A 14,629-nucleotide genomic window follows, 5' to 3' on the forward strand; every position below is an offset into this window, starting at 1 on the left:
TGTTTTTATGTCACCAGAAGGCTTTTTGCATAAACCCTTCAGTCCTTTTAAATTTCATAAATCACAAAACGAACTACAAATCCCTGCTCAAAATCATCGCAGATGATTGGTTGCGGCTCAGTTAAACTCCACTGTGCATGTCTGCATGTGGCTCTTCTATCACGTCAATCAATTCGGTTAAATCCGGACCAATCAGGTCCGGGGGTTTCCCTTGGTGGGCGGGACTGTAGTGCTTCCTCACACAGCAGGCTCGTTTCCTAGACGTTGCTAACAACCTGCTGCCTGCAACTTTCGCCTGTCTCCTCGTGCACTGTCGTTTTCCAGCTGAGGGGTGTTCGATATGTGCGCGAGGATGCAGCCGTGTCCACACTGAGAGTCCCCCTCAGTTCCGTGCCGGCTGCATGGTGCTCCGTGTCTCTCTGCCTGCTTTCTGACGCTTGAGGTTGCAGTCTGGCCTCCAGCCGCGACTGCGAATTAACTTCATTGCTCAGCGTCGCCTTGCTATGTTTATTTTATAAAGATGGCGGTGAAGGGGACACTGTAAACTAAATGACTGTCAGAAACATCGCCTCCATTTGTAATATGGTGAGTAACTCGCTGCTTTTCCGTGTTGATATCGATCCGCTTGCAGGCACTGTGCTGAACCTGTGTGTGTGTGTGTGTGTGTGTGTGTATATATGTGTATGTGTGATGAGTCGCCTCCCACCTGCACCCAGAGAATGTGCACACTGCAGGGTTTTTTTTTAAACGAGTATACACAGTAGTTTAAATCGTGGCCCCATACTTTAGTTAGTTGTCGCTCAGACAGGGCCCCTTTTGTGCGCCTTTGCACGCTGAAGCTTGCCAGTGTTCTGACAAACCATCCTCCTTTGGCAAAACGTCCTACCGTAAGTAGTTTATGCACATTTCTGCTGTCACAGAGTAATTCCACCACAAATTTAACTAGGTATGACGGTTTGCAACTTAACTTTGCCCATCACAGTATGCTGTAGCTTATATTCATAAAGCCAGGACGGTTTGCCACTTCATTTTACCCGTTAAAGTATGTTTGTAGGTCACATTCACAAAGGTAGCATGGTTTGGCACTTCATTTTACCCATCAGAGTATGTTTCTAGATCTTATTAACAAAGGTAGGACGATTTGCCACTTAATTTTAGCTGTTAAAGTATGCTTGTAGGTCACATTCACAAAGGTAGGACGGTTTGCCACTTAAATTCGTGTTGTGCCCATACGCAGAAACAATGGGTAGGATGGTTTGTCAGGTAGGATGGATTCCCAGAACACCTGGAGCATTTTCATTGTGTGTTGCATCCTGGCAAGACAACACAATGTACAGTTTGTATAGTTGTCACCGGTGATTGACAAGAGGGATGGGGGGGAGCGTGCTGCCTTTGACAGCTTGGTGTGATTGCATAATGTGGTGCTGCAGCAAAGGACCGGTTACATCCTGGTAGCATAGAGCAGGAATCTGCACTAATCTGTGCTCCTGGTGTGTTCAGGGGCAGTGAAGAGTGGGTAAGAACAGACTTAAACGGCTCTGCCTAATGCCAGTGGCCTTTGCTTTATTTAGACTAGATGCTAATGTGAAAAGCCTGCAGTGTCAGTCAGAGCTGCTGGAGTTCTTAGATTGTACAGGCTGATATATTAATCCATATCTCATCAGGATGTGTGGTGTTTTTCTTTTGTTTCTATATATATTTTGTATCTATCTATCGATCTATCGATCTATCTACACATATATATAGTTCAGTATTATTTATAGAGCACAAAATCACAATACCAGACACCTCAAGGCACTTTATATTGTAAGGCAAAGACAGTATGAGCACTTGGTGACAATGGGAAGGAAAAACTCTCCTTTAACAGGAAAAAAACCCTCTAGCAGGAGCAGGCTCATGGAAGGGCAGCCTTCTGCCACAACGTGTTGAGTTCAGGGAGGAAGACAAGACAAAAGACACATTGTGAAAGAGAGAGCTGAGATTAATAATAAGACATGGGTAAATGAATATTGCTAGGGCTGTTTGATATAACGATATATATCGGATGACGATATAAAAACGTCTATCGTTTCATTTTACGCTATCGTTTGTTTCGTGGTGTCGCAAAATAAACTGTTTACGGCAATATTTTTTGATCGTTTTGATGGTCACTGTAGTGGCTATATTAATTTCTTAAAGTTCTCTCTTTCTCTTATATTTGATATAACCACACTACGGACGGACAAGCACCTGTTTTTATGCGTTGTGGTTAGCAACAACGACGGTAACAGCATCGTGTGTCCGCTTGTTTATGTTCCACATAAGCCTTTCACAATAAAGCTCAAGATCCTGTTGAGACTTTTTCAAAATAAACTGAATCACGTGAAAGAGCAGATTATTTACGGATGAGAAGTAAAAAAGAGCCGACAGGTGCTAAAAAATAAACCTTAGACTCAAACGTTAGAATAGGCTTTTCCCCGCAGCACGCCGTGTAATAAATACTCGCAAAGAAAACGGCGGCCTTTACAACTTATGTCTAAAAATGTATCGTTTCATGCATCGGTTAAAACACTCGACTCCAGCTATGTGAATTTTTTTTTTTTTTTTTTTTTATCCTGATCGAAATATCAGATCGGCGCATCCCCCAGTCAGTAGGTCCCTAACCCTATTTATTAAATAATCTTAACTAAGTAATCTAGTCGAGATGTTACAAGTTAAGGACGCACTGATGGATATGGGCAGATAAAATGCTGTAGTGTATTGCACCAGTCATTATATTATCATTATTATTAGTAGTATCCATGGATTTTTCTTAACACAGACTAACCTAAATTGCACATGTTTGGACTGTGGAAGGAAGCCGAAGTACCTGGAGAAAACTCGTGCAGGAGTAAGGAGAACATGTAGACTGCACACATGCAGGGCAACAAGTTCAAATTAGGAACCTTCTTGCTGTGAAGCAACAATGCACCTTCAGTGTTAGATGAATAATTGTTATTTCAAGCTTCTGCCTTAATCAAAAAAATATGTAGAAAGGAGCATAATATGTCTCCTTTAAGAATTTATTCCTTTCTAAATTAACAATACCACTGCCCGCTTCCTGTTATCAGGAGGAGCTCAAATTTCCAAGTGTGGCTTCAGATGTCAGTAAAGGTTGGATGGATATTTCATGTGTGGATTCTCCTTGGTAATTCGTCTCTCCTGGGACCTGCATGTTTCCCAAAACATTGGAGACTGGAAGTGGTAAGCCGGACAGACGGGTATCCATTGTTTGCTTTGACAGATGAGAAATGACAGTCATTAGAAGTCAAAGCTTTCCCCAACCTAAATTGTCTGCTGTGTTCACTCAACAAAGCTGTGATTCATTTGAAAAAGCTTTGAGCTCTGACAAGAGATAAGTGCTCTGTCTCAGCAATTGGGTGCAGCAAGAGTCCCGACTTTTGATACGGGTCTACCTATTTAGACTATATCCGTTTTCTACATTGACATGACTTGTTGTTCTGACGAAAGGAAGCAAGATGTGCGGAAGTGTGTGCTTTCTGCAGGAAATTGAGATTTTTAAATTTTCTAGAAAGAATCATTTTATTAATTACAGAAAAAGTCAGTTTTGTTTTGCCTCATGGCTGCAGATGTATAGCTGCTCCTGGCCCTTGACGATGCATCATTTCCATATTCATTTGCCTGTATATTCACACACCGGACTAAGCAAATAAGTCTGTCACTGAAATCTACTGAAATGATTCAAATGGAATATGAGATGATTACGATGACAGAGCGTCTCGTGTTTTGTCCTCTCAGGGCACCAATGCCTCTGCTCTGGAGAAAGACATCGGCCCGGAGCAATTCCCAATCAACGAACACTACTTCGGATTGGTCAATGTGAGTATCACTAAATCCTCGCTTGCATTAACAAAAGCCATTGCCAAACAACAGTGGTGTCATTTTTCAAAACAAAATGCCACGGGACCGCAGTGAGTCATGTCCTCGACTGGTCGGCGGGTATTCGAGGTAACAATGTTGTTTGTGAGACTCTTGGCCAAACGGGGATGTTCTGTTTCCTTAATGAGACATTTATGTAAACACACAAGTTTCTCAACGCTCTAGACACTGTGTCTGCCGAATGGATAATAACAATAGAACACACTGGCGTTTTTCCACGAGCTATTAACAGATAAACTAAAAGAAATATTCGAGTCTTTGTTTTAAATCGCTTCCTCATCCTCATCACGGTTTTGTGTCGATGTCTCCCTGTGGTTTTCTCCCTCAGTTTGGAAACACATGTTACTGTAACTCAGTGCTCCAGGCTCTGTACTTCTGCCGGCCTTTCCGGGAGAATGTGCTGGCGTACAAAGCCCAGCAGAAGAAGAAAGAGAACCTGCTCACGTGCCTGGCTGACCTCTTCCACTCCATTGCCACGCAGAAGAAAAAAGTTGGCGTCATACCGCCCAAGAAATTCATCTCCCGCCTACGGAAGGAGAATGGTGAGCATACATCATAATGAAAGTTTCACAGTCTGCCTTTGTTATATCATGTGCTGGAATTGTATGAACACAGAAAAAGAATAAGAACTGTGAGGTCTACTCCATCTACAGTGGCAGGAAGTTGCACGAACCTTATATTTTGGATAATGGACCTTGTGGTAAAAAATATAAACATTTTTTTTTGTGTGTGTGTGTTTGTTTTTGTTTTTTTCCCAATTGCCAAGAATTGCATGAACACTTTATTCTTCTACATGCGTGTCCAGAAGTAATGTTGGTCAAGTATTGGACCGTGCTCAAGATCTTATTTTCAAAGTTCGCCAACCCTTTCTGCCCGAACAAGGACTACCGTCAGCCTAGTTGGAGTTTGTTCCTGGGATGAAAACCTCACTGGAGGTTTTTAGTTATTTGTCACAAAGTACTTGGCCACTTTGCATAGAAGCACCTTTTAAATATTTGCTAAGTAATTTGTCACTTTCCCAAAGCAACAAGTACCCCCATATTCTGATAACACGAAGTTTAACCCTTTATAACCGGTCTGAGCGGGCACTCTCTGTTTTGCGCAACTACTTTTAAATCCTTGTAGAACTGCAACCACGTAAGCTAGCACAGTAATTTTTTTTTTTGCATATGAAACCGGAGGAGTTGTACTTACATCTTATGCCATCAGCTTGTCCTAGGTCACGGTTTCCTTCCACATATAGCTTTGCAAAAACTGCATAAAAAGCGCTTGCAGCAACAAAAACATAATATTTCAGAAACACGCTTTGCCGATCCGATCAGCTGTTCATACCACTTCCTACATTAGAATAGACGTCAGCGTGAACTATCGCATGTCCGCCATTACCTGCCCGAAACCGGAAGTGACGTCATTTTCGCGGAAATGTAGTTTTTTTACCATCAGGGCCTCATGAGCCTATACTGTTTTGTTTTTTTTTAAAGTTATGTTTGACTTTATGACTTTCTGTCATTTCTGGGATGCTTAGGACTCAAATTGCACTGCTGGAAATAGTTTATTTTGATGCATATGCTGCTTTTTCGCAAATTTGCACTATAATATTTATTTTTGTTTTTCCTGCAGTATATAAAAATTGGTGTATTTCAAAAATAAAACTATGAAGACACTCAAAATAAATTTCCTGTGGTGGGAAACTATTTTGTGCAACTTTTTTGTATTTACAGTTTTGAGGGATAAGCCTCTTAAATTTCTCTAACTAGAAATATATGTTAAAAAAACAAAAACGATTTTCAATTTTTTTTGTAGTTTATTGCACTTTCTTGCAATTTATGTAATTACTATGCACTTAATGCATACATATTATTAAAATTTGGGCTATAATGGTTGTATTGATGTATAGCAACTTGAAATGCTCCCAAAAATGGCACTACAACATGTAAAGAGCGGACTTGGTTCTATGGTAGGTCTTAAAGGGTTAAGGGCACTTGGATCTCATCTCAGTTCTTTCAGGAACCGTTCAAATTTCTCTTTACATCGAAATTGTTGAGGAGCTACAGTAATATGAAAGGCACATAGAAATCTCTGTGCATAGCTGATTTTTCTTCCTGTGTTCAGACAGCAGTGCCTTGTGAATGCTTTGTGCTGCCATGAAACACCAAATATCTCCTTAAAGGTCACCTTTTTTTCTTGCTGAAACCGTTTGAATTGTGTCTCTAGCACAAATGGTAACTGAGTTACGGTCATTTAAAGAGCGCTCGTAAAATGGGCCTGCCACTGGTGCTGTTTAAAAAAACAAAAATAAAAAGGGGTTAATCCCATTGAGGTGTCCCAGTTTTAGTGTTCTGGTGTTATGTGCTGGATTACTGGAAGAAGAGTCTCGCATTAATAGTTTCTCCGAAGAGTAATTTTTCTTGTCAAAATGTATATGCTCAAAACATTAAAACAGTTTGTTGAAGAATGACGTAAGTGTCCGTCATGTGGATCCTTTCACACACACGTGTCCATAAATGGAGAGCTGAGTGCTGTGGTTTAGTTTTGTGTGCTTTTTGAGCTACATTACAGTCTGAATATTTGAAGTGAAAGGCAGGTGCGTGTTGGTGGTAAGGTCATTCAGAGTAGAGCTGACAGAAAGGCTGACTGTTCACTGCTGTCCATATTGAGGAAGCTCTTTATGTGCATGAACAATGCAATCTCTGTTGAGACCCAGCTTTGGTCAGCTGGCTCATCTCTGGACGTTTTTTTCTTCCCCCTCGGCAGCCGCCACCATTCCTTTCTCATTTTCCCCCCTTATATACAGATCTGTTAAAACAAAGAATGTGTATGGGTGTTTTTATTATAAATAAACCCTGCTGATTTTACTTACAACATGTCAAGACATTTTCAAAGTGCAGCATCGCAGTGGGAGTAATGCAGGTGTAACAAATCACTGTAATGACAGCTGTTTTCTGCTTGTGCCAATGAACCAGCAGTTATTACTGTTATTAATCACACCTGTAGTTTTCACAACTACAACGGCTGTTACTTCCCCTGATGTAACATAGAAAGAACCAGTCAATACTGGTCTACCACTTCTTTATCTATACTGGTGCACTTGTTATTGTTGAAAACTTTTCATTTAGTTTTTACGGTATTCTATAGAAAAAAAGTATATTTTGAGGAGTTAGGAGCCTGGGAGCAACGGACTCAGAAACTTATTCTTTAAAATAAGGTTTAATTTGCTAAAAAGCTAGCTTTAGAGATGGATTAGGGCAAATTTTGCTAATATATACAGATCTAGGCTAGCTGCTTCTCCCAAGCGCCTGCTTTATGGTAACAGTTACAACCTTATTGGTCCTTTTTTGGGGGGCTTATTGAATAGCTGTGGTTCAGTCCTTTATCTGTAGCACTGATCTATTAAGCTTTCAGATGTTTAAATTGATGCATAGGTTTAAATAACAGCCTCCTTTAGGCCCAGCGTGGTATAAATATTATGTATTTCTATTTATTTCCACAGGAAGTTGAAGTTGTATGCATTTATCTCTGTCTCCTTCCAGATCTGTTTGACAACTACATGCAACAAGATGCACACGAATTCCTCAACTACCTGCTGAACACCGTGGCTGATATTCTGCAAGAGGAGAAAAAGCAGGAAAAGCAGAACGGGCGCCTCAAGAACAATGGCACCGCCGTCACCACCGAGGCTGAGACTGAGAACAAGACGGAGCCCACGTGGGTCCACGATATCTTTCAAGGCACACTGACCAATGAGACGCGCTGCCTCAACTGTGAAACAGTATGTATGCTCCTGGTTTTTCTACACCGTGAGTTTATTAGAGAGGTAGTTTGTGCTATCTGGTAATGGATTTTCTGGTGCGCAAACAAAAGATCTCACCTGAATAAGTCTGAAAAGGGGATTAGCTCTTTGCAAAGGTACTGAGAGACATGGGGAAGAAAAAAAAAAGAGAATCAGTGAGAGCTTCTGAGGAGCTCTGACCACCCGGTTTACGTCAGGGCCGTCTGAGGTTTTGTCCTCACCTTTTTTGAGGGCAAGGAGTGGGACAGGTTGCCCAGAACAACCCCTGCAAAACACCAAGGCGATGCAGGGTGCAGAGACAAAAGCCATTCAGTCAAATAAGCATTTCAAAGACTGGCTGAGTGTGTGTAGGTGTGGGCGGGTGGCTGTTCTGTCACAGAACAGCAGGCTTAGTCTCACTGACTCTGTCAGTGTAACAATAGATGAGTTACATCGGTGTCTCTCGCTGTCTGTCAGGTGAGCAGCAAAGATGAGGATTTTCTGGATCTTTCTGTGGATGTAGAGCAGAACACATCAATAACACACTGTCTCAGGTAGTATTGATTTATTATACATTCAGACGGAGCTGACATATTCCCTTTGGTGTGAGTGAGACTCAGTAATTGAGCCTCCTGTGGTCTGCTTGTTCCTCCAGGGACTTTAGTAACACAGAGACTTTGTGCAGTGAATACAAATACTACTGTGAGACATGCTGCAGCAAGCAGGAAGCACAGAAACGGTCAGTAAAGCACTCCGTTTGATCACCAGTGTTATGTTCCTGCAGAAAGGCTCCTTCCTAACCATGTATTCTTCACTGCAGGATGCGTGTGAAGAAACTTCCTATGATCCTGGCGCTACACCTCAAGAGGTTTAAGTACATGGAGCAGCTGCACCGCTACACCAAGCTGTCCTATCGGGTGGTTTTCCCATTAGAACTCCGTCTCTTTAACACGTCTGGGGATGCAGTCAACCTGGATCGCATGTATGATCTAGTAGCTGTGGTGGTGCACTGTGGAAGGTATAGTATACTTATTATACATATAGCAAAAGTATGTGTGATGGATCTTGTCACACCTGGTAAAAGTAGATATGTAAGGCTGCTATTGTGTCATGTTTTGGAATTTAAAAAAATAACACGGTTAATTTTTTTACGCCTCTACCAACTCACTGATAAGACTTTACGTTTTTTCAGCTGACCCATAAAGACAGTGGAACGAGAACCCCGCACTATGAAACAAATTCAACATTGCCAGGATATTTTTCCTTATCTGGCTTCACCTGCCCCAACGTTAGCAATCAGGCTAAGCAGTTACTCAAAGAGCTTCGTAAGTCAACCTAGGCTTTCCCAATCTGCGTCATCAGAGAAAGACAGAGACTTTAGAAACTGCTGAAAAACTTTAGACCCTGCTGATATCCTTGCTCAGAGGTTTGAGGGATCTTCCAGGAATCATAATGTTATTTTCTGGTGAATCAATTGGTCAGTGGGAGGTGATTTCATGCCTGTTGATCTCTTATTGCCAGCGTAACCTGCTACAGAGCTGGTTACATCTGCAACACAAATGACCACAGAGATGTACCTCAGTAAAAAGGGAACCATCTTCCTGAAAATCAGGGGTTAAACCTGCAGTTACCTCGCTAAGTCCCACATCCTGTTTTATAGTTCAGGCTTCAGGTCTCTGGGTAAATCCACACTAATAGGTTTTTATTTTAAAAAGCATACTTTGCATTTTAAAATAAAATACTTCTAAGATAAAGTATTTATTCATAAAAAAAATGAAGTCTGCTGACGATATAATTGACACTAGACAAAATACTTTACAACTCCACAACTTTATTAGTGCAAAAAAAAACCCCATCAATGTATTTTCACTTAAACAAGCAGCTGTTTTTTATGTGCATTAAAGTTATATAAAATTTAACAGTGCAAATGCAAATTCCTTGCTGACAGTTTAACCAAAAGGCATTTCCAGTGGAAATTGGCCGACATATCCTCAGGATAACCATGTATAATATCCACAAAACTTAAAGAGGTTATACAGACAATACGGTAATATTATGTTGAAGCACAGTACGTATCACTCCGCGAGGCGCCTGCCTACGATAGCCGTAATGCTCCGACAATCCATCAAGCGGTGCAGCTTCGTAGCTTAGCAAAGTTGTGCTAAAACAGATTTTCGAGCACCGTGTACGACATAAAATTGTTTTGAGGTCAGTAAACACAACCAGAATTCATACATAAGGGGCACTGTCGATTTTCAGAAAAATCAAAGGATTGATTTAAGGTGTGTGGTATTTTCCAAAAAACACGGTAATAACGACGGCCCGCTAGCATGGTCTACCAAAAATAGTGCTTAGTGTATCTGACAGATGAAAGCTAAACTAGTTCCACACCACTGAAGTTGCAGCATTTTTACAAACCAATTCTGGTTCATCCGTTTCATTCAACGACCCGCATTCACCCTTCTCATTCTCCGCCATGCTTTTTCTACCATGGGCGTATGAAAACAAAGGCACTGCGCATGCGCGTTTTACCCATATTCTATCGCGATATTTCATTTTCTTATTGTTGCCCAACATTATATCGGTATTACCGTGAACGGTATAATATGGCCCAGCCATAATTTTCAACCAGCACAAGCTGAGAAGTGAAATATGAAGTAAAAACTAAAACTGAGTCAGTCCCATAGGCTCCCATTCCAAATCCTCAGTTTCACAACATACCATAATTTTATTTATATAGCACTTTAAAAACAACACATGCCCAACCAAAGTGCTGTACATGAGAAATTTTAAAAAAAGTAAAATAAGAATAATAAATAAAATAACAAAGCATTAGCAGTGTCAGTTATCCACTGAGTCCAAAGCCAGCAAATAAAAACACGTTTGTAACCTGGATTTAAAGACCACCACTGAAGTAGATTGCCTAATGTGAAGAGGAGGATCATTCCAAAGCTTCAGGACCACAATAGAGAAAGCTCGGCTAGTTTAGGGACCGAGAGCAACAGCTGCTCAGCTGACCGGAGTGAACAGCAGATGTAAACATGTTTACAGCCTTGTACAGAAACAGTTTTGCACCCTGCAACGAATTTCCTCTTCAGCAGCTGTTAAGGACCTTACATAATTTACTAATTTAAAATCTGTGAAGTCTTCTTGTTTGCAATATTGTGGGTGTAGCTGCTTTAACTGGCAGGTGGGTGTCCACGAAGGCAGCTGTAAATGGGAGCTCTCTGCTGGGCTTCACCACCAGATTGTGGCGCACAAAGTTCAGATTGTCTGGTAACTGAACCACTTCTTTTTCCAGAAAAATGTTAACACTGAGGCAATAAAACCTGACTTCCTTACATCACAGTGCCTATGTCCATCTTTTATAATCTTTGCGTCGCCAGCTCTCTCCTTCCTCTTTGCAGAAGTGCACACTTTGTCGAGTGCATTTAAAATTTGTTGCATCTGTAAAGACTGAATTTATTCCTGATACTCCGATCAAACTGGACAGTGTAACACTTTAAAACTTGGCGTGAATGTGTCCTAAAAGATTAGCATGCCTTTTATTTTGTCTTCCTTCTCTCACCCCAACCGGTCACAGCAGATGGCCGCCCCTCCCTGAGCCTGGTTCTGCTGGAGGTTTCTTCCTGTTAAAAGGGAGTTTTTCCTTCCCACTGTCGCCAAAGTGCTTGCTCATAGGGGGCCATATGATTGCTGGGTTTTTCTCTGCATGTATTATTGTAGGGTCTACCTTACAATATAAAGCGCCTTGAGGCGACTGTTGTTGTGATTTTGCACTATATAAATAAAAATGAATTGAAAAGTGGTGGTTGCACCTGGCCAAGAGCAGTCACTTCCTTCATATTATTACAGGATCTTCACAGATTTAAGGTATTAGCTCTCAAACCACATAAAGTTGCTGCTCAGAATTTCCCAAGTGCCTCAAGTGTTTGTTTTTGTTTTTCTCACTAGACTGAATTTAAAGATGATTAACATCCAAAAGAAATCACTATTAAATGGCAGTGAGTGCACGTGTGGCCAATTGTGGGTTAATTTTGTGCAAACGACAGGAGGAAGTACGCGTGGGCAGAGTTAACGATTTCAATGTTTGTCTTTTGTCTCCTCAGCGGCCCAAATCGAGGTCATTACATCACTATAGTGAAGAGTCATGGCTTCTGGCTGCTGTTTGATGATGACATTGTGGAGGTGCGTGACTGTTAGTGTTGGCCTATTTGTTCAATGTTCCTTGACTCCTCTGTTTGCATTGCCATTTAACCTCATCTTACCTCTGTTGTGCAGAAAATTGATGCCCAGGCTATTGAGGAGTTTTACGGTCTTACCTCAGATATCTCGAAGAACTCTGAGTCGGGATACATCCTCTTCTACCAATCCAGGGAGTGACGCTAGAGAAGGATAGGAAGGACTTTATTTGTTTTGTTTTTTAACCTTCAGCCTAACAGACTCTTCATCTCCATCCCATCCTGCTCCCCCTCCTCAAGTCAGACCTCTCTGAAGTATGTGCCAATCCTCTGCCCCAGTCTCACCCTCTGGGTTTTACCTCGTCTGTTTCTTTTCTCTGTCACTCTCTTTATTTTGATTCTTGTCTTTTAGCCACCTGCATTTGGACTGCACTTTAATATGAAAAGCAAAAATGCTCAACAGCATGATCGGGGAGGAAAAGGCATTGCATCAAGCAGCCACTTGGTGTTCTCAACCAGGAAGGATTTGGTACACATATAGATAGTTTCAGAAATTGTACTTTATCATTTTTATGTATATATATAAGATCTACTTCCATGATGTGCCACCCAATCATACTTCCTTCCATTAGGGCTATTCCCCTTCCTTAACTGAGCTTTGGTGTATTTATGTCTTTAGTGGGTGCATGAGAAATGTATGAAGATGGAGACAAACACTGTATAATACGCATTGAGAGATTTCACGCATTTCTAATTTCTCAAGCAATATCTGAACACTAATTGGAGAGAACTCACAAGCTTTAAACTACCTAAATATAAAGCTGTCAGCTGTTGACAGTAGTAGATTTTATTTTGTCCTGTTAGTCTGACCAGAAGCAATCAGTACTTAAACACTACACGCATAACACTACACATTGGGGAAAAAAAATTCCTGCTGTTTTCACTTAAATCCACTGAATCTTTATACGTTATTCACATGGAACGCCCCTATTTATTGAACTCGGTATATTTATTACTTTTATATGAAATGCTGGTAACAAAGTAGTAATGTAATTAAGTGAAAGGCTCTTTTGAGAGCTCATACTGTATGTTTAAGCTCTGGCTGTTAAGGATAAAGTGCATGAAACGCACAAGTTGATAGGACGGGTTAAAAAAAAAAGAAGAAGCTAGGTTTAATTTTGTATTTTACATGTGGAATAAGAGATTAACTTGACGCAAGAGAGACACGACCCATTACTGCCTAATCTTTTGACTGAAAAAGCTAAAACGGTGCAATATGAGGTGAAAGTATCCAGTGTGATGTTTCCCGGTGAGATTAAAATACAGCACATTTAATTGTGAGTAGTAGATGTGCTGTTTGGTTTGGTTTTTTCCCCTCTGTTATGTGTCCCTTTGCAACCTTGGACTGCATTGTCCTTTCTTTTCCATTTCTATGGTGAATTATGGCTTAGGCATTTTCTTTTAATCTGTCTCTGACTTTGATGATGTGTGCGTGTCCTATGTAGCACACTGCAATCCTGAAAATCTCTTCAAATTTAATGGTGATTGATACGATTTCCCCAGTACTGTAAATGATCTCTCTGGCGCTTTTTTTCTCTAGCGCAACATCAAACACTTTGTATTCATGTGAACAACATTCCTGTTTGCTCCACATCCGAGGGAATTACCATCGCAAATACATCTCGTTATAAATAAGACGTAGGAATAGGACTTATGTTAGGTTAGTGTCTGTGTTTGTACATGAGAGGCGTGTTGAATGCGCTCGTTTCTGCTGTCTCATCCACGTAGTCTGTTTTCTGGGTGAAGTCATGACGAACACGTGCCAAAACTGGAGTCTGACCTTGCAACAGTCTTTAACAGAACATTATTTTCTTTGTAAAGATGCAGCTGTACATATATATTATGTAGAGAAACACTTCTGGGAATAGCTAAATATTTTTTTAAAGTTGAGATCTGATAACATAGAGACGCTCATGGCAAAGATTTTAGCTTAGCGTTAACCGTTAATAAAGAAATACTGTGCTGTTTTACAATCATGATTACATAATCAGAGTACTGAGCAGAAGCCACCATCTGCTGCTTTATGATAACGACTGGGTTAAACTGAGCCAGGGCAGAAAACGGTGGCTGGAATAGCAGACTTTTCAGACCCGGGTGTGATGAGAGAGAGACTCTTTCACGTGCTGATCTTCCATTAACACTTATGCACTCGCCCTTACTGAGATTTTCAGTCGTTGCACTTGGTCTCATGTATCTTACTGTGATGGTGTTCTACCAAGAAGAGCTGAGGTGCAGAGAGTCCTGCACCGTGTGGGACCTGACTGAACTTGTGTGAGGGAAGGAGATGACTCTCCGTTTGGCAGTTAACTGAAAGTGCACTTTATTAGACGATGATGAGCTTCAATGCTTTAACATGATGAACCACAGTCTAACACACTCACTTTGAGTTAGTTTCTTCTGTTCAATAAAAATTGCTATCAACAATGTTTATGAATTGTTTGATTTTATTCTTCTGTTGCATCACTATACGTGTCAGCTGACCAGTCCTCATCAGTTTTTATTCCATTTTTAAGTTTACTTGGATTTCCTGAGTATGTTTGCTTATTTAGGAAATAAGGCATTCATAAAGGCTATAACAAGAAGCACTCAGAGAGCACACACTTCCTGTAAGATGGCTCGCTCTTTGGTCAGTATTTACTTTAAAGGTAATAGTATTTAATTTTGTATTTATTTATGTCCTCTTAGTTCTTTTTAAAATGTA

General features: G+C 40.8%; 1 protein-coding gene across 1 annotated transcript; it reads left to right on the forward strand.

The window, feature by feature from the left end:
* The first annotated feature begins 244 nt into the window (after positions 1-244).
* Positions 245-14,354, forward strand: usp46 (ubiquitin specific peptidase 46). The gene is made up of 9 exons (XM_006790203.3): positions 245-585; positions 3,778-3,858; positions 4,247-4,460; positions 7,449-7,687; positions 8,165-8,241; positions 8,343-8,426; positions 8,508-8,705; positions 11,797-11,875; positions 11,969-14,354. Exons 1-9 carry the CDS (start codon positions 550-552, stop codon positions 12,068-12,070), a joined length of 1,110 nt encoding a protein of 369 aa, XP_006790266.1. The 5' UTR covers positions 245-549; the 3' UTR covers positions 12,071-14,354.
* Positions 14,355-14,629: the final 275 nt, after the last annotated feature.

The sequence above is a fragment of the Neolamprologus brichardi genome, chromosome 23, assembly GCF_056152115.1.
Source record: "Neolamprologus brichardi isolate AB-2024 chromosome 23, ASM5615211v1, whole genome shotgun sequence".
NCBI classification, from domain to species: Eukaryota; Metazoa; Chordata; class Actinopteri; order Cichliformes; family Cichlidae; genus Neolamprologus; species Neolamprologus brichardi.